The 27,133-nt window shown below is 37.4% G+C and overlaps 1 protein-coding gene across 9 annotated transcripts in view; it reads right to left on the bottom strand.

Annotated features, from left to right (window-relative positions):
- NTNG1 (netrin G1) overlaps positions 1 to 27,133 on the bottom strand; it is a 150,268-nt gene that overhangs the window by 7,556 nt on the left and 115,579 nt on the right. For 3 of the 9 annotated variants that reach the window (XM_031505521.3, XM_031505520.3, XM_085585949.1), the window contains 2 exons: positions 22,731 to 22,898; positions 17,154 to 17,291 (listed from right to left, as the gene is read on the bottom strand). The exons of 3 other annotated variants lie outside the window; for them this stretch is intronic. In XM_031505521.3, the coding sequence (XP_031361381.1) occupies positions 17,154 to 17,291; positions 22,731 to 22,898 (306 nt within the window). The remainder of the gene's footprint in view (positions 1 to 17,153; positions 17,292 to 22,730; positions 22,899 to 27,133) is intronic. 3 more of the 9 variants (XM_085585950.1, XM_085585951.1, XM_085585952.1) reach the window with 1 other exon arrangement.

Genomic DNA, 27,133 nt, shown 5'->3' with positions numbered 1-27,133 from the left:
GTATTAAAATGGATGAAAACAAATCCAGATTTAGTTATCTAAGAATTATAGTTGAATTAATACCTTTCAATCTTCCTTGATTTTAGGAAATGAATGATTTAACCTTTTGGTTTTCTGATTTTGATGGTTCCAACTTCATACTTGTACAAAAGAGGATGATTCCCAAGGTGGGTGGGAAGAGGAATTTCCCTATTCTTTTCATTGCTTAGGAAGGAAGACCACTGAATTGGTACGACCCTGATCATACTTTAGGGTAATCTCAGGAGAGCAATAAACTACATATCAGCTTTAGTTGCTCAGAAGGGACTACATGCCCCTATCATTCATATTTCACTTACAAAGCTGTAAGCTACAGTGCCATTATTTCTCTCTGCCTGGAGAAAAATGAACATTCTTACATGACCTGTCTTCTCTTCCCTTAATGAGGAAAAGAAGCAGTTATAGCTCCAGAGGTTTTTTGGTTTTTTTTTTTTTTCCTATTACCAACAGCAAGGTCAGGGTTTAGATGTAACCACAATCAGTAAAACTGGTTAAGCACAAAAAGTGCTCAGATGCAAGAGATGAAGTCATCAAAAGGCCCAGTGAATTGGAGGGATGGGATTTGGTTCCCTAAATACGAGCAGCTACTGCCATTGGCTTTCCAGAAGGCTCTTCAGACATGCAGAAGGAGCTGGCAGGTGTGTGCAGGAGCTCTGGGAGCTGTAACAGGGGAGCAGTGCTGCCAGGGAGGGGTTCCTGGCCCTTCTGTGCTGGCAGCCTCTGCCTGGTGCAGTTCCCGTCCGGGGCACGGCTTCCCTGGCCCGGGGGACTGTGTGCTGGGATGCTCCCTGTCCTGCTGTCCCTCACTCCTCCTGTCCTGCTCCTGGCGTAATGGCACTTTGGGGAACACCCAGCTGCCACTTCAATCCTACCCAAAGGGCTGGCAGGGTGACCTTGCCTGCACAGCACCATTTTCTGCTTCATGTGCAACAACAGGATTTTCTTGGAACTTGATTTTCCCAATTACAAAACAGACCTGCAACGAGTATTGCTTTTATAGAGCACAGAACCACAGGAGAAAGTCTGGAAAACAAACCAAAGCAGGATCATGTGAAGGTGAGCAATTCAAACACGTGATTATGAATTATATAAAAGGTTGAATGTTCCTGCATCCTTGGCTGCTAAAGTGTTTGATTTGGAATAATGTTATGGACACAAAAGAATACAATGAATTTGTCTCTGTTTCAGAGAAAATAGTTTCAGAGAAACTAGTTTGGGTACAGAGAAAATAGTTTAGGTATTCTTCCCACTACAGTGAAGACTTTGAAAATTCATGGAATAGTCTCAAAACACTTGTTGCTTTATTTGGCAGCAAAACCAGGCAAGATAGCCACAACCGAAAATACTTCCCAATGATTTAGGAGATTAGAATAATTCCAATAAGTATTTTCCTAAATTTTGTTAGGGAAGGGGTAAAAGAGAGTGACAGAATGTGTTGTTGATGGCTTCTGTTAATAACTACTGCTATTCTAAAGTTGTGATTTAAAATAATTTGAAAGTTGCAAATATTCTTCTCAGTACTTTGGCTGAAAGCTAATTGCATGGGAGCTTTTGAACAATTGGTAAAAAACCTATTGGAAATATATGTTATGATCAACTTATAAACTGCATAAACCAGCATTTGTAATGGAAACACCAAAAATATTTCACTGCAGTGTAGCAATTATCAACGGTATTAAGGTGGGATGGGTATGTAACTAAATGGAAGTGTGACTTATCAGCTCTTTTACAGTGATCACAAGGAAAGGAATGCCAAGTTTGTGTTTACATGTAATTATATATTCCTTCTGTGTGCATTTGCCAAAGGAAAGTTTAAGATATCAGGACAATGTTCTACAGGAGACCAAAATACCAGTGTGCAAAGTTAATAGTGTAGAATCTCTCAGGAGATGAACATTCTGAATTAATGTTAACATTAGTTACAATGCAAAGGCAAAGGTAAAACATTTGCACAATTCCTACAACATGTATGAAGTGAAGGATGGGGTTTTTGTTCAAGTAACAATGCTGTGAATCAGGAGATCTTTCTGAATCAATCTACATTGATTTATTGTTTTGAGTGTGGATGAAATGCTGCAGAGTGCTTTTGCTGAGCCAGCTTTAGAATGGGGATAAAAGCACTTTCCTGTAAGTGTCGAAGCTATTCAGAGTAGAACTTCTTATTGCTAGTGAACAATGGGGAAGTTGATGCCAAGGAAAGTCCAATGAGTTGCCTGTGCAATCAAAAGGGGGGAATGATGCAGGTGCTGTGAATTCCTGCTCTATTTACTATATTGCACTACTGATTAGATAAATGCAATAGCAGAGTTGATTATTGTTTCCAAGGGAGTTTGCTGACAGTCAGCTTTAAAAAGGTTTCTAAACTATGTAGTTTAAAAAAGGACTATGTAATCTTTTCCAATTGTCATATGTAATTGCATAAGATGATTAAATACTCTGACAATCTCAAATACCAATGTTGTGTATTATATCTCCTAATCTCACCTATCAGAACTTCATCTGCTTCATATTCATACATAAGACATAAGGTACACTGTAAAGATTTGAAAATCTTTTATCCACTCTGCTTCATCTGACCTATAAAAATATTACCTGTTATTATCTATTTTTGTATTACATTAAAATTAAAAAAAAATTAAGCAGGCAGATTTTTATATCCTAATTCCTGAGATATACCAGATGATAACATGCTCTCTTGTGAGAGGGATTTTAATTGGTGCAATGCTTTATTTTTCCACTCTTTTCATCAGAATACCAATAAGATGATTCAAACAGCTGGCATGTAGCACTCTGCAAAAATAAGAACGAATAAATTAATGTATCAAATAATTAAAGCTATTAGTTGCTTCATGCTAGTTTTCAACAATGATATTTATTGCTGCACACAGACTTGCTTTGGGTTATCATTGTGCATTTATCTTCATGACAGAGCAACCATTAGATGGGAAACCCCAGATAACACATCCTCTCTTTCCAACACATTCTTCTTCAGGCTTACCAGTTTTTTTTGCAGTGTTTTACAGGTGTAACCAATGTCATAGTTTTAGCCTGTGTTTTTTTATCTGAAAACATTTAAAAAACTGACTCATCACACAGTTCAACAAAAATGTCTGGAAGATGTTCATTATTACACACCAACCAATACAGCTGAAACAGGCATACAGGCAACCTGCAGATTTTTCACAGTATCAATATGCAGGCTACCACTAATAAGTTGTTAAAATGGTAAAATAATTATATTAGTCTTATTTAATAAATTTTAAAGTTTTGCTATAATGTAGAAAAAGATCTGAATAAACATAGACCTTAGAGAATAGATTGCATGGTTTGTTTGGGATACTGTCTGAAAAGTTCTATCAGCATACAAACTAAAAATAATGTCTCTAACCATGGATATTGATATTGCTTACTATGACAAAGTGTTAAGATAGTTCAGGATATTAAAAAGACCGGAGTTTTATTCTCATGACTGAGAGCTCTTTCCCTGTGAGCTTGATATGGTTCTAGCATTACTTTTGACATGCTGATTAATGTACTCATATTTCTGTTTATCAATTGTGATGCACAAAGGTGTTAAAATTTAATTATTAATGAAGACTGAAATAACCTGGGATCCTTGAGGAACAGAGAACTGCCAAATGTGATTTCACATCAAAGTACTTTCTTTATTTTGTTTAAAATTATTTTCTCCAATTTTTAATTTGTCAAGTTATGCCAGAGTTGAAAAATACCAATACATCCATTAATTGTGATGTAATAAATTACTGTAGATAGTGTGTTAGATATTTCTAAAGATATATTGTATCAATAGCTTTAAATCTAATGATGAAAAGAAGTAGTTGCATTACTTAAAAAGGTCTTCCACCTGCACTTAAGACTGAGAAACCAAGACCTTGGTTATTTTCTCCTGCTTCTGAGAGGCTGTGTGTGTAGCAATGTCACAAACCTCTGGTTTGGAAAAGGAAGGGTCACACAAGAAACACTAAATTTTTATGAAAATGTACTTTTAGAATGCACTTTTAAAACATAATGTCTGACTGTATTTCTTTTAGAACTCTTAGTGAAAAAGGAGACTGATTTCTGCACAACAGAACTGGGATGATGATTAATCTGTATTTCCTGGCAAGTTTATTTCATTGGGTCCCGTCCTGTCATCTGCCCCAGAGAACCCTCGCCATGACATATGAGCTCCCACAGGTCTTATCACGTTTGTCCTTCTCTTCCAGCAGCCTCAGCAGTGATGGCAGTGGAAATCTGGCTGATCAGATCCCAGCTCCCTGAGAACTCTCTATTCCTTGACATCAACCCCAAGGGCAAGAGGCTATTTGTGACATGCCTGTACTGCTGGCTGTGTGTGCTAGTGGGGGACAAGGAAAGGCTCTCCTTCCAGGCAGGATGAATTTCTGTAGGCCTGGAGCCTTGTGAGGGATCAGCACTGGGGGTAAACAGCAATGGAGCTCCTCCTGCTCCATGGAGCCTCAAGGCAAGCAGGGCTGGCAAGCATGGCCAGCCAGCAGAGTGCCTGCTCAGGTTTCAAACACAGCCCCAGAGTGTAGTGAGGGTATGACAGGCGTGTGAAAGGCAAAGGGTTTGTGCTGTGAGACAGCATTTCTGAAGTGGCAGCATGGCAGATCCGAGTGGGATGCTGGTTTCTGAAGACTGCCAGCAGCTACGGAATGAGTAGCTGTTTAGCTAAAACAGCAGGAGGAGTGCTAAAGGGAGGTAGTTGGAACTGGAACAGTGCTGGAGAAGGGTTTGGGCTAAAGCCAGGGCGGGTAGGAGTAGGTGAGGGAGGTGCTCAACACATCTTAGCTGGCTCAGTGTTTTGTATTTGCAAAACACTCAGGGTCCTTCTAATGGTGCAGTGCAGCGTGGGCTGCACCGTCATCACTAAGTTGTCATGTTGCCACTGAATAAAAGATATAACTGGAGTACACTTCTCTAAGTCTCTGCACTTTGTTTTAAATCAGTAATGGTTTAGCATGAACTAGCAAAGCTCTCAGGTCATTGCAGAAAAATTATTGCAGTATATGGCTTTATTTTGACAGGTGGTGTAAATCTCGACCCACATTTTCATACCTTTGCAGAAGTCATGCAGTGTGCGTGCCACCTTTCATATTTTTCTCCAGTTGTGTACCAAAGGGCACGTGTGCAGACGTAATTAGAAGCATTTCAAAGCATCCAGCTAAAGTTTTGAGATGTTTGTGTTGCAGTATGCTGTTGTAAACTGTCTCTAAGATATGTGGAATAGGATGCTCTTTCTGAGAATGGAAGCCTCCTTGCAGAGAGCTGTGCTTTGCTGCATAATGTCAAGATAATGGAGATTATTTAAGCATGCTATACTTGCCCTCAAGATGAATTTCCTTGCAAACCCCAGTTTAAATCTCATTGTGGGATTCTCCTGTTCCTGAAATCAGTAGGAAGTAAGTTAGGTTTTGAATTTTGTGAGAGTAACTTGTCTGCCTTTGATGCTAGTCACTGCTTATTGCCTCATGATCAAAATGCAGCTTCAGCTCTTTAAAGGAACACCTACATGTGATGAAACTGTTCACACTCATTGGAAATGAAATCCTAAATTCTTCAAGGTAAGAGTCCTATTTCAAGGATCCTTTGGCTTAAAAAGCAAGTTGAATTCCCATTTAAAATATGTGTACCATTCAGAGCTCAGTTGTGCAGCATCTCATTAACAAAACACCCATTCTGAAGGGCAAGAATAGATCCTTGTTTCAAAAGGAAAAGGTTTCAGATTCAAGCAGGAAAGAGAATAAGAACAGGAGCTAGTGTTGGATACTGGTTCCCTGAATACTGGAACAATGTTTTGGGTTATCCTTAGAAAGATTTGTAAATCTGGAAAATACAGATAAATGTCTAAAAAGTGTAAAAATTTTGGAAAACTATTCCACTCAGTCTCTAGAAATGGAATAAAGTGGGTAAATTGATCTACAGACAAGTGCAAATCAAAATATTGGCTCTAGATTCAGCTAGTGGCACCAGTGCAGTTATTACTACATGGCCTTCCATGTCCCTCTGAACAAAAAGGCAGAAAAATCATTGGCAAGAAGAAAAAAGCAGATCAAGAAGTACCTGTCCAAGATGTAGTTATAAAAATACAACATAATTTTGGGTATAACACTTTAATCATCCTGAATCTCAGCTGCCTATTGACATCAGTGATGTTAATGAATACAGTCCCTTTAATAGAATTATTTCAAGTTGATTTCAGATACAAGTATTCTTCTATAGAAAGTAATTACCAACAACTGAATTGCAATCAAACTCTTCTCCCTTCTCTGTAACATCTTTAAACTTCCAGTACTGTCACTTCTCACCTGATGATTACAGGTAACAATTTTATTAACAATTTAATTATTCTCTTTAGAAGCCAAGGTAATTACAAGGAGCTTGTTTTCTACCAGAAGTCTTTTTAAATGATTTTACCATTGACTGTAGCCCAACATTAGAGAAGGATAGGCCATAATCAACAAAACCATAACTCAAAATTATGCAGAGTTGGGAGAAATCGAAAGAGCAATGCTGCTAATATTTTACTGAACATCATGGTACTTTTGTGTGGCTATGAGTGCCCTCTAAATTTATCCTGTAAATCCTGTAAGGCTCTATTCACTTTCACAGTGAATTTGTGCTCTAAAAGGTGGTAGTCAAAGATCTGACAAAAAGCCGGACTGACATTTATGAGATCAAGCTTTTGTTCCTGATTTTATCATACCCATGTTCTTTCTCAAAATCTTTCCTTGCATGCTTAATCTGAAGAGGAATTTGAAATAGCTGCAAGGGCTGGTCCATGTCTCAGGTGTATGGATCTGGGAGAAGATGATCGTGCAGATACTTATTAGAGAGAAATGCAAGGAAAAGCTAAAGGGGCAGAATGTTTGCAGGTGATTTGGTGAGCTGGTTGTATTTGAGATGCTGAGTAAAGTGAGTATTAAAAAAAAAATCCAACAAACCTATTTAAAAGGATACTCATACAAATGACATAGTTAGCAGCAGATTAAAAAAAAAAAACTTTTTAAGAAAATACATTTACAAAGGGTAAAGAAAAATGGTGCAGTTGTGATGAAGAAAAAAAGAAAAGAGTACACATGCTCACAACTGAGCTGTAAGAACAGGTTAAAGTACCAAGGTAGGCCAAAAATGATTGAGCAACTTAGTAAAGTCATAAAAATTAGCCATTAACTTTTTTTTTCCTAAACACCGGAGAAGCCAGGCCTTCTAGGAAGGCTGTATGGCAAATAAATGCTTTATAAGGTAGGGAAGGGAAACATCCATTAACTATGGAAGAGCTTTGGGAGGTAACCAGACTCCTGCCTGTGGGGATGGAGGTGTGTCTGAAAGGTTATCTAAACCGTTATTTAAAAATGGGAGTCTGTTGCATCAGATCACCAGAAACAAATATTACTGGTCCAAGAATTAAAAAAAAATGCAGAAACAACATTTTCACTGCTACTTGTGATTTTTCTAATTTAATTTCTTTCTAATTTAATTTCTAATTTAATTTTTCTGATTGTAAGGATGTGCTTGATTAACTACAAAAAAAGACCTGTGGGAGGTGTGATTTTTTATGAAGATTTTCAAGAAGATGGCAAGGAACTAGAGACTGGCAATTAGAACTTCTGCAGCAGGCAAGTTAATGGAAAATGTGATGAAGAACAGAATTAACAGGTGAGTGAACATGATGAGTATGAAAGAGAAATAATAAGTTACAAACCTAGTAAAAGATTTTTTAAGGAATCAGGTAAGCGTATGGATGCAAAAGATCAGGTTGACAATGTATCTTACTCTACAAATAGTATTTTCCAAGATGCCTCAGCAAGGATCTTTTTTTTCCCCCCATTCTTTTAATTGATTTTTGTTTCTTTATGGAATAATTATAGCTTGAATAATAAGAAGCAAGGTAAGAATAGATGTCAGGAACTACTAATCAGTCTTATGAGGACTTATACATATGGAATTCTGCTAGAAAAGTGAGTGAAGCATGGTGTAATACATTTGCTTAGACTACAAAGGTGTGTGGCTATAAAGGCCTTCAGAAGAATTTCTGAGGTATGGGTGGCAGAAATTAAGTGTTCAAGAGTAACAGATACTTGGCTTTACCATTCAGAAAAGGCACACTAAGATTAGTTCAGGGTGTTTTATTGAAAATTTTGACTTAATGCTCTTCATCAGTTAGAAAGGCAAATAGATAATTGAATTTTTCAAGACAGGAAAAAGAATGAAGGGGAAACACCACAATGTCACTATATAGCTTCATTATGTGCCCATATCTTGAACACTTCATACAGCCCTGATATTGAAAAGATATATATATATATATATATATATATATGTAGTATTATTATAAAAGGTAGAATGAAAAGCTGTCACACATATAAGCAGGCCATATAAAAGGAGAGATTAAATAGATTATGTTTCTTCAGTGTAAGAAAGGGAGAACAGATTGATGGAAAATAAAATATATGTCTTTAAAATCACAGATGTTATGGAAAAGGTGAATTGCAAATGATTATTCATTTATTCTTCCTCTTAAGAACCAGGAAGGAACAACCAACCAGTTAAACAAAGTATAATTATCATTATTATGATTAGTAGTAGTGGTGGTGGTGGTGGTGTTGTGAACTTGTGCCCAGAACATTTGGATAACAAAATTATGATGTCTGAAGAAGTTATTAGGCAAATTAGTGGCTGAAGGACTCACTGAGACCAATTAAATATGACGATAGTGATAGTTCTTTGGCTGAGAAAATCTGTAAGCTTCACCTTCCAGCAGCTGGATGCCTCTGCTGCCTGAAGCTCATCCAGCCTGCAACTGTCACACAGAGGGCACTGGTCCAGCTCAGAACAGCTTTACTTTCTGTTTTGAGGTGTTCCATTGCCTACAAGCATGCAAGCATAAAGATAAACACATGACTCACGGGAGTAAAAGGTTTTGTAAATGAGCCAGTTAAAATGGTCAGAAAATAGGGTGAAATGGGAACTGGGAAATGTAAAAGGGCACTTCTGTTAAGTGTTTTAGTTAAGAGCTAAGATCTTGAAAGGTCTTGATTATATTCAGATTTTTTTCCTGAAGTACTCAATTTATTGATACTAAGTAATAATTCCCTTAGTTTGTGTAAATTTCCTTAAAACCTTCAGTCTGAAATTTTTTTACCCCAGCTCTACAGATTAATAACAAACATTGTCAGTTAATCAAGACATCCACAATATTTTGAACATGTATATGAAACAGTAGTAGTATGTAAAAAATGTCTTGAATTCCTTATCTGTTAGCTACTACAATACTCAGCTCTGTCGAAGTACAAATCTGACATTAGAAAAGCTGATTACTTCAGGATTACATCTATTCAGCATGTTTAAATTCAGAGCAGAAACACACCTTAACATCAGGGGTGCCCCTGTGCCTATAGTAACTCTGAAATTAATCAGAAGTGTGAGCTAGTATTTTAAAATTCAAATTTACAGTGGACAAAATCATAGTATACCTACATCAATGGCATCCATTTATTCATGTGTAATTAAAAGTCATTTTTTAACTTTAATACCACTGGGGGAACTTTACTTATCTTAGTGGGGGCTGTCAGCACTTTGCAAGTTAAAGCCCATCAGCTCCTTCTAAAGGAAACTTTGGTTTCCATAGTTGTGTCTGCAGATGTGTAAAGGAAGTTAAAACAACAGCTACTGAAGCCTTGACAATCAGCACGTGCTGGTGCCAGCAATGCCATCAGTTGCATCAGTGCCAAGATAGGAAACCTTGGCGATCTTTATTTGCCTCAGGTCAGTAATTTTTATCTGCAGTTAAGTAGGATGGAGATTACTTTACTTCTAAATGGTCCTTTTAAGTCCCCTTCATAAAAATGCCCCATTTGGGTGTGTCTGTGCTGCTACTGATCTCTTTATTCTGTCCTCATTAAAAGGCAGTGAGCAGGCAAATTATACAGAATCTATGGCCACTGAGCAGGCTTAAAAGGAAAGTGTGACAGATTTTTCAGAGGAAAAGAAATCCTGCTCATCACTGTTCAAATGAACATTTAATAATTCATAACAAATGAGTTATAAGTTTCCCCTTCAATACGTTTCCAAATGTGAATAGATTAAGTAGTAATTGCTATCAAGCTTTATGTTCTATTTCATGTACCTAATAAAAGTTTATCTAGTGGAGCTTGCTTTGTATCTTTTTGATCTATTCCTAACTGACTGCAATATCCTCTATTAAAATATTTATCATTGTGCTATCAAATATTAACCATTTTAAAATCATCCGACTGAAGAAAACAAATAATGTTAGTTGCTTAAGTTTTCATGAATTTCCTGATATTTAGTTGTTCAGAACTCCCCCCTGATATAGCACTAAAAATACACAAGATGCTACAAATTGTATTCACTTTCTTTGAATTGGGCTGTTTTGGAAATGCACTTTGCTCATATCCATCACCAGTGTTCAATTTGGCTCTCCATTCAGAATCCTAGTTTTGTTGTCTGAGAAATTATGATTCTGCTTCAGTACAAGAGAGTATTAGAGAGTTCTTGATTTTTCTATAGGTTAGTGGATTTTAAAACTCTTTTAGGAGAGTACAGAATGTTGGGGTTTTTTTTAAGGGTAACATTTTTAAGACATTTCCCTAATTATCCACCTGCTGATCCTTCTGAAATTCTGTGGCTTTGTCAGGTAAAAATACTGGCAAGTTCTGGAGTGTAGAAAGATCCAGTGATGGGGAGTGATGCCCAGCCCAGCCTGACTGGCTGCCAGACTTCCATCCCTCCCCAGCTGAGTGGGTTATGCTCTCCCAGGGTGCTCCTGCTTGTTCAACCAGTGGATGATTCATATCACAGAACTAACATAGCAAAAAATGATTCTTTTTTGGTTAGTGTCCTGCTGAGTTAGATCTGAAATCATTCAGTGAAAGGTCAAACAACTGCCTGAGAGATTGCTAGGGGTGTGGGACTAAATAGTGGGGAATTGGGAGAAGAGGGATTGCAGCACTTGCAATTAGAGCAGTTTGGACAGCCATGAAATAGCAGCTTTGAAGCTGACACTTGGGCAAGATCAAGAAGAGAACAACCTCTTTGCTCCAATCCAATCCCTCACCTTGCTGGGGAAAAATTGTTCTGTTAAAGGTCAGGTGTATAAATGTTGCTACTGAACCATTTCTTTTTGCTTTGGAGAAAGCAATTCCTGATCACCAGGTTATCAGAGTAAATCTCCTGAAGAGCTGCAGTCTGTCAGGAGCTGGTGCCTCTCAATAACATGGCAACTATGCAAACTAGTCCCCTCTTTTGAGCCTCACTCTCTGCTTGATTTTATTTACCTGATATTTTCTTTGACTTCTCCACACACAGGTATTACCTAATTCACAACCTCATCCAGCACAGAGACATCGAGATAAAGTCCTTGAGCTCTCCCCAGTACCCCTCTAATCTATTGCATCTGCAGATTCTTCCATTTCCACAATATCCCACACACTTTGTAGGCAGCAGTGCTAAAAGAAGATTAAGGCATGGTCTCCATCCTAGGCATGCTACAGGAATTATGCAGATCTGTATAACTCTCTCAGAGCATCTTATGTTTTCACCTCCTCTGTGCTCTTCGTAGAGGAGAGGTGCCTCACTTAATCATTTCTGTTCATATACAGTGTTTGTGTTCTGACATGTTTACTCTGACTAAAATACATTCTCCCCAGAGAGAGATCAACCTTCCTTTTCTCCTTCAAATCTAGCATCTCATTAAAAAATAATAACATTCCATGATATTCATACTTTGGTGAACAACTTTCTATGTATCCTAGTATCTCTGATTATTCTGTGGGTTGTGTATTTTGCAAGGAATGCATTAATAAGCACATTTGCATTGTTGTTTCTCAGGTTTAAAAGACCCTTGTTTTAAAAGGATATCAGGATGGCATTACACCTATAAGTCACCAGCATGCTTCCCCTGAGGCAAGCAGAACTAGTGTTTTGCATCATCTGAGGATCAGGTCTGATAAAGCTGTAATTTTGTTTGTATTCTTGCCTTGCTTGTCTTACATCTGTAAACCATACTTTGCTGTGAGTTGCAGCATTTGGATTCTGGACTAATGTAAAGAGAATTATTATTCTGGATTTAAATTTGCAGCCATTTGAAGGAGAGTCTGTTCCTCTTGCATCCAAACCCCTGTACACACACACAATTTCTTTAGTCTGCATAACAACCATGCAAAATAGGTATTTTGAAAGCAGTATTTTGTGTATAAAGACCAGGGAAAGATGACTGTTCCCTGAGGACAATAATGCTCAGCCCCAGCAGAACTTTATCCTTTTCAATAAATTCTTTTTGTATTTTACTTCCCTTCAGCTCCAAGTGTGGCAGTGTGCTTACTAATACCGGCCTTGGCACCAAACCACAGCAGAACTGAAAGTATATACAGCACAGCACAGCATTAAAACTGCTATTTGTAAAAAGATACAAAAATAGGTAGGTGGCTCTTCTATGGCTCCCAACACAGGCAGTTGCAATGGTGAATTGACCTTGATTCTGCATTTCTATTTTTTTTAATTTTTTTTTTTTAATTTTTTTTTTTTTTTTTTGTTCTTGTATCCTGGACATGAGTTCAATGTGTAGGTATTAGATACATCTGTGTACAAATGTGTAAAATATCACCACCCTTCACTGGGGAGACCCTTGCATTTATAGGTATTTAATCTGTCTAGAAAGAAGTGCAGGGTGTATTTTTAAAAAAAAATATTTTAAAAGAATTAGATGATAAATGTTTTTTTCCTCTTTTCTTGCTGAACGGTAAATCCAATCTTCCAAAAGCAAGTGTTAATATTAAATTCCAAGTTTACAGTTTCAAGTTTGATTTTTCTTTAGCCACTCCATCTGCATGATGATTTTGATCAAATGCTCCAGTTTCTAACATTTGTAACACATGATAAAATCCACCCCAAAAAAGCTCATATTTAAATAATCATATAATAAATTAAATGCATGCTGTGACAGAATATGAATTATCTGACAGGCTGCAGAATAATACAAGTTTAGTCTGGAAGACAGATACAAGCACTGAGTCCAATTTGAGCACTGAAGATAAGAGTGCAATCCTTTGCCTGCTTCTGTTTAAATGAACGAGAAAGGGTAAAATGAGATAGATTGTTCAGACCTTGATATAAGGCATCTGGCTGAAAACTCATTTGCTAATTGTTTAAGATTAGCACCATTGAACCAAGATAATTTAAAACACTGATTTGCTATGTGGTGCCAGCTACCACTGGTAACTCTCGCTCACTCTAGGCCTTTGTAGTGCTGTGGGTTCAGTGTGTTTACTTGGTTTTTGTATGAAGGGAGATAGAGAATAATATTGGTCACTGAACCTTCCCTCACCTTTTCCCCCATGAGGAACATGCCTAATGAAAATTTGAGCTGTGCTGCCAAACTGATATTGGCAAAAGATCTTTTCTTTGCCTGATTGGGTAAATATGCAGCTGGTTTTGTAATCAATGCTTCTGTGAGTGAAATTAAAAGATGTTACTTTAAAATGCTGCTGTATGTATGCAATGGTCTTCAGTCACCTGAAAAGTCATGGCAAAGAAATGCAGAAGATGAAGAGCAAATACAGAAGACTGTGAGCAGTACAAGTAGAAAATCAAGTGAATGCTCCCACTTAATATTTTAGCTGTGTTTAAATGTTTTTGCCTTTTGATACAGGTTCCATTTTTTAAAAAACACTATGTTCAGTTAAAAACTGGCCCAAATCAATGGTACTTGCAGGTTAAATTTCTTGCCAGACTTGGAGCTTTTAGTTCTGTTTTAATATTAATTTTTAAAGGAAATTGTTCCATTTCTATAAAATAGAAAAATCAAATATATGCTATGCTATGTAATTTCTCATGTTCCAGAAATTCGAAAGGGTTTCAGGACCAGACTGTTCTGTTCTGCACTCATTCCCCGTGCTTTGCTCCTGGTGAGAAAATCCACGGTGGGTATGTGGCAGGGAGGCCCCGCTGAGCCCAGCACGTTCCCCGCACGCCCACGCCTGCGGCCGCAGGGCTTCTGGGGAGGGCTCAGGAGCTGTGCCAGGCACAGCCACATCTATTGTGCCTCTTCTTCTGAGGGCAGCAACCTTCCTGTACCAACCAGACCCTGCTGACCACTATGTCTCTGCATGCAAGAAGATAACTGCTGCTATCACAGTGCTTTTTATCTGGGAGGCAAAGTCTAAAATTGCATCTGACCTCAGTGTGCGCAGAGACGCCAAGCGAGGAGCGCTCTGCCTGGATCCTCAGAGGGTTTAGATTAAATCACTAAGAGTGAGGTACCTAAATAAATAGTTCTGAGGATAATAGCTTCTGTGACTTCTACTTTGTATGATACAAAGTAGACTCCAAACTGTAATTTATCAAATGATATATTGCAGGCCTTAGAACACACAACTCGGCTTTTGTGTTGTTTTTTTCCCTAATAGGCTTACTAATGTATAAAATTATGACACTCCATTTACTTATAGAATCATACATGTAATTAAACTACCTATGATATAGATTTAAATTGTTTATTCACAGTCAAGCTTTTGTTTGCACTAGATCAATGGTTTTTAGCAATAAAGCTCCATAAGAATAGAATTTCTTAATGCCGATAGCCTACGTATAACAAAAAGTAAACAAGCACATACTGGTCTGTCGAGTGAGTGTGTGTATCCATCTTTGCATATCATTGTTCCTGTGCAGCACAGGCTTAGGGAAAAGCAGATCAAAACCACATGCTACGTGTCCAGACAAATAATCTTTTTGAGCTTTGCCAAGGCAACAGAATGAGTTCCTATTTTTCTCGTATATTGGGGTCTGCTAACTTGCCCGGTCATTTGTTTAGAATTTGATGGGAAAATAAGAAAGCTAAAACTGACACTGTACAAAATTAAATTAATTGGAATTCTGTTCCTCCATGATAAGGCTTGAAATGAGATTTAAATCAGCGTGTGGTTGGTAAAACATGACAATTTGATGTCTGTTCCATAAAACTGACAACCGCATCTAGTTGTTTTTCTTCTGAAATTGATCAGATAATTTGTTCAAACTTGGAGAATATCTGACAGTTACACAATCAGACTGAGATTTGTTCTGAAAATTACAACCAAGTGAGGGAAACTCAATTAGTTTCGTCAGCAAATATAAAGGCACTAGCTTGCAATTCCAGCAACTGTCCAAAGATTTTACAAATACTCTTGATTCAGCTAAAATCAAGCTAATTATATGCTGGGCTCAAAAACCTCATCATTAAAAGAACATTATTTTCCTTACAATGTCCAAACCTGAAAAGATAGGAAGTACTGAAATTAATAAGTAATTGCTTTGACAAACTGATGTATATATATTACTATAAAATTTTCTCAACAGTCCTCCAGACTTGTTCAGTATCTCAGCTACTTAATATATTTTTTAAACCCCCTGGGTGGGCACAGTGGTAAGTTTCATTTTTTCAAATTCCATGCAGAGAACCATACTGATTTCTGTTTTCATTTTTTTCCCTTGTAGTTTGGGTCACTGCAATATATCCAATGCTTCACAAATTCCAGTAGTTATTTTGCCAGTATCTAGGATAAGGTACAGGGTGGTAACAACCTTCTTCTGCATATGGGGTGCAAGGCAGAGGGAGACCTCTTATTTCTGAGTGTGTTGTTTGGGAGGGAACTAGGATCTGATTTGATGAAGAATTAGAGACCTTTGAAACTTGAAACATTACTTCACCTGCTTTCTGTTGTAATTCTAACTGCCCGATAGTTTTGTGAATCCTAACTCAACTAGAATCAGCTGGAAAATGAGAATACAGTCAACAACCACATGTGAAAAGTATGGTTTGGTTTAAATGCCATGCCAAATACAAACAGGAGCTTGCTGGTAGAAGCTGAGGAAGTCCAGTTTTCTCAGGTTGCACTGAACAATGTTGCCCATACAAGCTTCTTTTCTTTTCATATACTATCTTTAATGCTGTTTGGATAATTATCACAATATTTCCTGAAATTATTTATTGGTTTACTTTGCAGATATAATTTGTTGATTTGTCACAAGTCCAGCTTTTCTGCTTCAGAGGCACTCATCACTTGGAGAGGCAGCAGTAATCTCTAGTATTATTGCCTTTTTTTAAAAAAAATTAATATATAAGATTTACATTTGGTTTTGAATATTTAGAGCATTTGTATGGCTATTGACCAATTTTATTATATTTGTCTAATTGGTGTCTGTATTTACTGACAGTAATTACTAATTGGTGTCAGTAGTTATTTTCTTGTGTTTCTCAGTCTTAAGAATCAAAAGCAAGCTCTTGTAGAAATCTATCTTTTATGTTTGTGTGGCTAAAAATACAGAGACGTGGTGAGAGAAGCTGAAAGAAAAATGTGAGAGGACTTTCCAGAGGTTCTGGAAGTAGATTATCAAAACTGTTAAAAGAAAAAATCTTACAAACAAAATTTGCAGTAAAAGTCTAATTCTGTGTATATTGAAGTGATATTTCTACTCACTTGTATACAAGTCCCATTAACCAGAAGAAAAGCAAAATAATAACTAAGCATTGAAACAACGTGTGTTCAAACACAATTTAAGGAAAATTTCAGCTCTTATTTGTAAGGACGTTAAGTATATTTCCATTTTTTCCCAACAATTAGCTTTCATCTAGCTTTCACTAGTTATTACAGGTACAAGCCAGCGTTTTGCAGTTATTGTCCAGGGATAGCCTAAGGGTATGAAGGCATAATTAACTTAGTCAAGAAGCTGCAGTTAGGACAGAAAAAGAGTGAACACGCAGAGAAATCACCTTCTTTCTTTTAGTAGGAATTCTGAATTTGGAAGCAATATGCTGATGTTTGAGTATACAAAACATCACATTTGCCCAGACGTGTATTTACCTATGCCAGCGGGAGTTCCTCTGGGTGTTAGTGGGAGAGAGGGAGGACACTGCAAGTGCATTGAATTAACTGGATGGCACAGTCAGTGCCCTCGGCTGGGAGTCTCCCAAGGTTCAGGCATTATGGCATGGTACAGCCCAGAGCTTTCTGCTCCCAGGAATGGGCACATGACAGCACATGGACGGGAGGCAGCGGAGCTGCAGGAGAGGGGCGACTCTCAGAGTTACTTACGTTGACAGCCCAAGCTGTGCCAGATATATCCCGGCAGACATTTATCACATTTAGGCCCTGAAGTTCCCTCCTTACACTCACAAAATCCTCTGTCATTACAGCGATCATGGACTGAACCAAAAGGGTTACAATAACAGTCTGCAGAAACAAGACAACACATACACACTGGATTCAGGTCCACATGTGGAGATAATTCATTCAATACCAATAAAGGGTGCATTTCCAGTGCTAAAGGTAAAGGAAGACTGTCTATTAAGAATATCTAGTGTAGTGAATATAATTACTACATGTCCATTTATTTGTTTGCATGTGTCATTTCAGGAAGAGACGTTTTATGATGCAAAGAGAAAAAGTAAACAGGAAAGATATAAAGGCAGAAGATATCACGGTCTTGAGGGTAAGTGATTATAATAGATTCTCTTTGGTGAGAATATTTTTGACAATTTAATGAACATTAGAAAAGCTTTGTATAGTATGGATATATCAATGTGCCATCAGGGTGAAATGTTTTGTTTTATTAAAATAGGCTTTATCTGTATTACTGAATATTTTCAGAAGTGCTAGATGTCTTTACAGGGCTATATAAATGCACTTTACTTATTTCCAAGATAGTCTTCCTTTATAGGTTTGAGCAGTACAATAATGTAAGTGAATATTTGCCATTAAATTGATGAGATTGATTTATCAGTTACATTAATAAACCTTTTGCATATTCTGTAATGCAAAGCTTGAGGTGAGCACTAATGTAATGTAAAACCTTTAAGAACGGGCTTTGTGCAGCCATTTTAATTTCTCTCACCTCCCAGCATGCAGATGGAAAATGCAGTGAGGCTCATTCCCCGCTGTATATTTTTCACATGTGTTCAGCTAATTAAAGAAAAAGTAGGGTAACACATTCCCTCCCACAACACTTACTGTGCTGTTCATTCACAGCCCTTTTCTTTAATATGATTACAATATCTGTGTTCAGCTTTCAGCCATCTGAACAAAGGCAAGGAGCTCACAGAGCTCATTTTTGGCACTCCTGTATTTCACCTTGGTTATTCAGATTTTATGTTCAAATGGAGAGTTATCTTATTTTTATGTGGACCCATGTAGACCCAGAGTAACTACACTGTTAACTGAAACCACAGACTCCTTTTGGAAGCATCTGATCTCTGCTGCTTCCTAATTTGGGGCAACCTACTGGGAATGTAGATTTATATGTTTGTGCATCAGTACTACTTTGATCACTATATCTAGCAATTGTTCCCTAGCATTAGGTTGAACCTCAGTGGTACCATAAATGAAAAAATGGGAGTTGAACTGGGAGGTTACATACATATACATCTCCAATGAAAAAAACGAACAGGAAAAAAATTAGCAGAAAGACATTTCTCATCTGTTGTCTCACTGTTTATTAAGTATAAATTACAGATGGCACTTTGAACATTTGGGATGTTGAAGAAGAGTGGTTACCTTTGGCAAAAGGGTTCCACAACAATAACAGAGTCAATTAGCTGGCAACATTCATTAATGAAGCAGAAAACTGTCAGGCCAAAAATACTGTGCAAGGCTGAGTATTATAGCAAAGTGAGTGCCATTTGAAAAGCTGGGAATTCTGATGTTAATCAGATATATAAAATGTTTATGTAAACAGACATAGACTTGAGATACATTCTGAATGCAAGAAGTAAAATTTGCTTCAAGTGTGTTTATAGAAAATCTTGAAAAACAAAAGCTTGGAATTACATTAAAAACAGAGGGTCTAATTCGTGTTAAAAATAGCTTTGTTAGAGATAATGAAGTTACAGTGATTTAAACAAATATTTGTGAAAGAAATGTGTAGCCTGTGATACTGGATGTTATATTTTCCACAGAACAAGACCCTGAACCAGTGAAAGCTTTCCTACTGAACTCTATCACATAAACATGTAGGAAGTTCCAGGCCCATATCGTGCTATTGAAGTGAAAGTAAATAGTAGAAACAAATATTTAAGCCAGGCCTTTTGCAATATTAGTAGATCCAATCAGAACACCCAACAGACTAATTCTAGCTTCCATCTTTCCCAAGTGATACCACAGTAATATAACCTACAGAACATTCAAGATCATCGTCCAACACAGTATCACATGCTGTGGAACACTGCCCAAGGCCTGCCAAATACTTAAGATGTTAGAAATCTCAAAGGTCACGATTTTCAGTGTGCCACAGGGAGGCAGTGTATCTCCAATGCCCTTACAACAACAGGGCACTAAATGACACTAACATTCCCAGATCATCCTAATAAGCAAACCATAAGTACATTCCAGAGTGGGGAAAAAAGCCCCTGCAGATCTGAACTGAGAAAGAATTTTCATCCTAACCCTCATCTGGTAACTATTTGTAAGGACAGGAAGACAACAGAAATGGTAATCTGTTCACTGGGGTTCACTCTATCAATGTGATGCTTCAAACAAAACACAATGAGTGTAAATAAAAAGGAGGTGGGGAAATGGGCTGAGGCTTGCAGGCTTGCAGCTTATTAGTCTGGGCTGACAGTGGCTCTAGGACAACCCCCAGGGTTAACTTAACCATGTGTCTTTAGAGCTTCTGGTGTTAACTGACGCTTAAGCCTGACTGACTGCAAGGGTGGCTTTGTTACAAGTGTGACAGCAATCACCAGTTCAGTATTTATGCTGTGAGGCAAAGGCTATGTTTTATTACTCTGGGTCTACCTGGTGGTTTCCATGCTATCCTTGCTTGTCAGTGTGTGCATTCACTGAAAGTCACTCAGGCTTTATAAACAAATAAAAACTCTTCAAGTTAAATTATTTTTCACACTGAATGAATAATTTTTAACTTCTGAATACTTTGATTTATTCTGAAACTGCAGTTGCCCATATGAGGTAATTTTGCAGTTAATGTACAAATCCACAAATTTTTGCTATTTCATTTTAGGAAATGAAAACAATTTTGCTGCTAAAGAAATTAAGGGCATCAAGAATTTAGATTTAAGCCCACTGTATAATACATTGCATTTGGCTCACTGAAAAAAAAAAAACAACAACTTTTCAGTATCTGAATTCTTTAGTCTTAAAAACTAAACATTTTACATTTTCTCCATTGATTTAGCATCAGCTAAGATTCACAGATTTGTTATCCATGTACTTACCATATGTATTTCTGCAAACTGGGAAGCAGTTTTGCTAAATCAGAGCCAAAGCCCTAGTAGATGCCATTAAACTAGCTTATCCAAACATTTGTTACCTTTCTACATACATGGCTGAAGAGGAAAGAATTAGCCTATAAAAATAACTTTCATATGGGAATAAGACTTGCACATATCACTGCAAATCTGCTTATTAAAATGTTCATGCCAACATTTCACATGAAGTTAAACTACAGAACACTGCTTTTAAACTCGGAGAAAAGAGAAATGAGCGTTTCCAATAGAGCAAGACTGTGCTTGACCTAGAAGGGTAGTGAATCCATCAACTCTTTCACAGGTGAAAATACTCCACATTTTGCCCAATTAAATCTTAGGAGCCCCAGATCAAGACAGCACTTTAAGAACAAACTTCTCTGTTTTCTGAAAAGTGCTTAGGTGTCTGTTCATTTCACTGAATTTACACAAGAAGTAGGAAAGACCTCTTAAGCTGGCAAATCAGCTAGGACACATACATTAGAAACGACATTTTGTATGGTAACTGTGATCTGGAAAAGTGTCTTAGTTTGGCAAGAATGTTATTTATTTCAAATTAATTACCTAATGTGTAGAAAACCCAGGTTTGATCCTATAGTTATTTCACATGGTGCAATTCTCATGGGAGCCCAAGAGAATTCTGCTTGCATTAAGGTGGAAAGTCAGCAAATGTTTTACATTGCCTTTTTTTTTTTTGCTCAATAAAAGATTTAAAAAATTAATTTCCTCAGTGTCTTGGCAATTTTAAAGTGCACAATTGTCTTACCATGACATTTTAAATATATCACTTATAAATTAATTTTAAAGTGACTTATTTTTGGCTTTTTGTTTACTAATTTCCTTGTCTTATGTAGCTGCAGCTGCTGTCTTAGCATTTCATTGTATATGGGAAAACAACATACTGAATGAGCTGATGAAAAATTCCAAACAGAGCAATTTAGAATTGTATTCATTAGGCCTATTTAGGCAGCTGAAATTGTACAACCCTGATGTCATACCAATGATGTTTGTCATCTACATCAAACAAACATGTGGGACAGTAGTTTTTTTCCAAGAACATTTGATTGTGTTAAGCTCCTCAGCACAGTCATACAAAATCATGACTTGCCTATTAAAGTTCTTATTAGCTCTGACTAATTACTGGCAAAGGAGATCATGCATTTCCTGAATGTATTGCCAAGCAAAGTTAAAAGAAGGACACATGAAATGCAGTGCATGGATGGATCTGTATTTATCACAAGATAAATATGTAAATCTGTCAAGTTACAAATTCAAACAAATAATAACAACCTAAATAGTTTCTGGCTTGAATCTCAGCAATGGATTATAAATGTATTAAAATATAATTTATTCACCTGTAGTCTACTTTGGTTTTACAGTATTTGCTAACTACTCTTTGCTTCCTGGAAGATGGAAAGAAAAAAAAAATCACAATGAAAATCCAGAACAGGTCCTTATGTCTATAAGAAACATTATATGATACTTTTTTTTTTTTTTGTCTATAGGAAACATTATATTATTATATTCTCCACTTCTGTTTGTTATTAGAATAGTGTCTTTAGTGGCTGTCTGTTAATTACTGGCCATTGTACAAAGCTTCCTTTATTGACTATGTTCAGGCTTCACCTTAAGTGTCCTGACTTTGCTGTATACTGTCTGTGGAGACATGAGAACAATGCATGTTCTTTGGGGTGCTAAAGATCTTAAATTTTTTCCTAATACGCTTTTCTTATTATGTTCTAACATTTTCTCTAATTCTGCAGTTTATAGCAGATGCTTGTTCTAAAGCACTGTTTTCACCTAGGAATCCCTTTTCTAAGTTGACATCATGTCACACTGATTTGACAAATTCTGTTCCTAACCTCATGGGCATCATTTCAGTTCCTCCTCTAAGTAGAGGGGAGATAATGTGGCATTTACAATCTTGTGTCTGGGAGCAGATTTAGCTGCAACATGTCTTTGTGAAATTTAGTGAATAAAAGGGATTAACAGAGATCCCTCCCCATGTCCTCTTGATGCAGCTGGCAACTTTTGTAGGTATCCAGGCAAGTATCCATGAGTCTGTACTAGTAATTGCAAAAGCCAGACTGGGACCAGGTCCTTAAGACTGAACTCCTTAATTTTCATGTGTGACTCCAGTGTGGCTCCTTGCTGTGTAAGGACAGCACATCCAATTTCTGGGGAAAGTCTACCCAGGACCCATAGCCAGAGAGATTCCTCATCATTTACAGATTCAAAATGCCTCCTTGGGGCTACCAGGGCAATAGAAATGAGGTGAGAAGTCTACACAGATGTTCTGATCCATTGAAAAAGCTCATTCTGGCTTACGTGGCAAGTAAGCAGCAGTGGTCCCTAGCAGCTGCCAGGAGCTGAAAAGGCACAGGAGAAAAGGCGCAGTTATCCCGGGACTGACCTATGCACACATTTTCATCGTCCAGCTCTGCAGAAGCATTTCTGAAGTAGCCCAGCCTGCATAACTCGCAGTGCTGACCTCTAGTGTTGTGCTTACAGCTCACGCAAATGACCGTATTGAGCAGCTCGATGTAACTGCACCGGTTGGAGTGCCCGAAGCATTCACAGTCTTTCAAGGAAGAACAGAAATGTATACAAAGTGTATACAGCAGCAGAGTAATAGCACATTACATGCTTAGTAAAAATGAACCATGAGCAGAAGTATGAATGAATGGCACATACATGTTAATCAATGTAACATGGACAGCAGCAGATGTTTATCTGCAATGGAAGTGGAGCTGGTTTCAGGCAGGTTAGCATGACCCGACAACCATGGCATGACGTCGGAGGTTGGCTGTTGTTGGTAGACCTGATGGAACTGAAGCATTTGCAGTTGTAAACCTTTCAGGGTTACTGGAGGTTCAGTTTCCACTGAGAGAAATGCACATATTTCTGCACGTTTGAGATGAGTATAAATCAAGACCCGGGAAAAATCTCCTCCTATTAACAATGTTAAATTCAGTGGACAAAATTGTCAAACTTAATTATGATTAAATCCACAATTGTAAGTAGATTTTTTTTTTTTTCTGACAGAAATGGAAAGTATTCAAAAATGCTATTGAACTTGGGGTGCTGTAACTGCTAGGCACCTTGAGAACCAGTGTTTTAATTCATGGCCAAATAAATCTCTAGTTTGACAATTTTGGCCAACACCTCCTGAAACGATTAACAGTGAAGAAAAGGAAGGAAGACAGTTATTGGAGAATTACATCAACTGTACTTTTGAGGTAAGCATTAACCGATTTTTGTATTCCGAGATGAAAATCAGTTGGGCTAGAAAAGATTATGAAAATTCTGAAATGTGTACTGACTAGAAAGCATGCTTACTGCAGCCATCTGAAACGAAGCTGGCATGACAGCCACTTTGAAAAAATCCTTCATTAAATATAGAATGCTAGTGCCTTTTAGACTTTAATCACAAGCAATACTTGGCTTTATGCAGAACAAAGAAAAAAATCAGAAGTGTATCAATAACATTATAGAAGACACAGCTCTGTGTTGTGTAGAACACTTGTGTGAGCCTGATCACTCAACTCTTGGGATTATGAGCCCAGAATGAATGCAGGAAAGGTTACTAGGATTATCAGAGAAGTTGAGTCTATTTAAAAAGTGCAGATTAGGAAAATTTGGCTTGTTTATTGTAGCAAACTGATGATAGAAGGTATCCCCTTGTATAAATACAGCAAGGAGCTAAACCTTCTGCCATCCTAATGGATAATACTGGCACAAGAACAAATGGATGTTAACTGGCTGTTGGGAAATTTCAGCTGGAAATTAGAAGATGATATCTAGGCATTAGGGCAGGGGGTGAGGTTCTCAAACACTTTCCATTTGTGACAAAACACACTTTACAGATGTAGCTTATTAACTGGTAGAATAAATTATAGTATGTTTCCTGCAATAATGGAGCACTGGATGCAGTGACTTGGAAGGGCTTTGAGGTTTTGAAGTTATCTTGTAATTAAATAAATCTGTAGCAGAGGGTGTAAAATGTTTCCGTATATGACAGAGGCCAAGTCCCCTGCTCTCCTTTCCTCTGGTATGCTCCTGATTATGCTGGGCTACCTGATCATCCCCCTGATTAGTGGAGTAGGGCATCACATAAGTATTTGAGCCTGTCTGTATTTTTGTAAAGAAACAACAGTCACAGTAGATGTTTCTGAGTATGCTCTGCACTCCCAATACATGGATATATCTTTGGCTTTTGTCTGATGTACTGGACCGTAAATAGATTAATTTTTTTTTTAGACACTTAGCACAACATATGTTTCAATCTTGAGAGCTGCCTTTCTGCTGCCAGAAAGCATTAATCCATTTTACATATATGCATTTAGTTAACATATATTTCTTGTTCTCTTCAATGTTATTCTGCTAAACCAGTGTTTTGTTGTTTGTGCTAATCTGGTAATTTTGATACCAGTACAGGAGCAGGAAAACATTTGGTGTATCAGTCTCAGTATGTTACCACTTGACACAATTGAGTAGAGAGGAAAAAAAATGTTAGTTTGTTGTCTTTTGCAGCTGGTCAGTCTGATTCAGCATCTCAGCCAGCCACCCTGCAGCATTTCTCCCCAAGTATATCCATCTTGCTCAAGTGAAAGCTGCCTGTATGGAACAGATGAGATCTAAAAGTGGAAAATAGCACTAGCAAACAGGAGTAATGGAAAATTGGAGTGATTATGTTTATGTATTTGATTTTTAAAGTAAAAAAGGCTGACAAGTGATAAGCAATCTGATCTTTCTGAATCTAACATTCAGAAGCAAGGCTGTCAGTCTTTCTGTCTGACAAAGAATCTGCCTTCTGCTACCAATAGAGAGTTTGTTTTGGTGAGATAATACTGTATTGATATGTTGTTCATAAACATTTCCATACTCCAGGTGAATTTAGAGGAAATAATTTGCCTATATACTATAAAGAAAAGCTGACTATGCTACGTTATCTTTTGTATTTAAGGCAGCAGAAAGAAACTAAAAATAGTTCATGAATGAATGGCTGCACTACTTCCACTGTGAAACTGTAATACAACCTTCAATTATATTACTACCACATATAATTAGCCATAACAACAGCACAAAAACAAAAGCTGCACATGAAGCAAATCACTCTAACACAAGGCCTGCTCCAAGTTATGATTTGCAGTGAAGAAACCGCCAATAATTATGAAGCACTTGGATGTATGCACATGCTCTGAAACGTATGCAGAAGGACTGCTCATGTTCAGAGCTGGGTCATCAATGCTTAAGGTAAACAAAGAGACCAGTTTTTAAAATTGGTTGCATTTCTATGGGTATTGCTCTTTTGTAACAACTGTGCTGTGTGAAACAAAGTTTTAGTCTCAAAGTAAACTAATGCAGGAGTACAGGTACAGGAGTGCTCTAGTAGTCTTGATCAGACTAGTAAATGCTATGTGGTGTAGAAAAAAACCACACAACTCAAAACCAGTCCAGCATCTGATAAAACATTAGCAATGGCAAAAGGAAAAAAAAAAAAAAAGAAATGGCAAGTAACGCTTAAATCAATTTTGTAATAACATTTGCTTCCCCCCTGCCTCCCCACCACATTGTTGGTTAGTGCAGTAATTTTTTGTTGTTGGCCTGGTCAGTAAATCAAATAAGCTATGTAGAAAGTCCTCCTATGATCAAAATGGAATTACTTTTTCTACTGGCTACATGAGGTGCTACCCCAAGCCTCCCAGACATAGCACACAGAATTGCATTCAGCACTGTGCCAGCAGGAAAGCTGTCAGTGCTGTATGGCCCTTCCAGCATATCATGTGGTTCACCTTAACCAGAAAGTATTCTGCTTGTTAGACCTGTCAGAAGCACAGCTTAGGGTCTTTAGGCACACAGCTCTGGCTAGCAGCCTAAAGCACTGTCACACACTGGCAAAGTCATGCAAACACTGAAGGAGATGGGGGAAAAGTATCAAAATCAGGCTGCACATGGTTTACCAACCATTGTGAAATGACATGAGCTTCTTACAGTGTTAGAAAATGCTGCTTTCAGTTCTGAGTACTACATATCAGAAAAGACACAGAGAAGTTGAATAACAATAAGGAGTGAATGGTTCAGAAACTAAAAATCTCAGAAGAGGTAATGACAGCTAGATAGGTTTAATGTGAAGGGAAAAGGGATTGCCAGGTTAGATGTGATCATTGTTTTTGGCTAATTCAGGAACTGTCAAATCCCTTGCAAACTCACAGAAGCATTGACTCTTTGAGCCTCCCTGACTATTTTCCAATGCAATGATTTTATTGAAACAATCTTTGTTCTGTTGCAGAAAGCATAATAAAACTACCCACTGAAGGAGGCTCACAAAGTTGATAATCTAATTGTTTTGTTTCTATAAATTGAACACTTCCCCCCCCATTCTAATGCTATGCACTTACATCTTTGAGATAACATACTATTATTGTAGGGATGCAGATCAGTGGAAACTTCAGCTACGACCATTAAAACATGAAATGTCATCACATGAAACAATGATAAACATACAAGGAAGGGTAGCATCATCTCTAAACTAAGACAGGTTGCATGAGACAGCTATTAGTGTCACTTTTTAATTAAAAGCACAAACCATATTTCAAGAAAAGTGTATTCACAAATCATTAAATTGTTTTTTCTTTTTCATTTTCCAGTCACTCTGTGCTCCTCCTCCATACACTAAGGCAAACAAAGGCGATTTCATTGTAACCTTAGAAATTACCTGCTTTATAACAAATAGTATGGCTCATTACCATGATCTCATCAAATGGGTCAAACTAAGTTCAGACATTTCTTAATAACTCTTTTCCTTGTTCATAT

The sequence above is a fragment of the Lonchura striata genome, chromosome 8 (assembly GCF_050655825.1).
Source record: "Lonchura striata isolate lonStrDom1 chromosome 8, ASM5065582v1, whole genome shotgun sequence".
Taxonomy (NCBI): Eukaryota; Metazoa; Chordata; class Aves; order Passeriformes; family Estrildidae; genus Lonchura; species Lonchura striata.
This window is presented reverse-complemented; position numbering and strand designations above follow the sequence as displayed.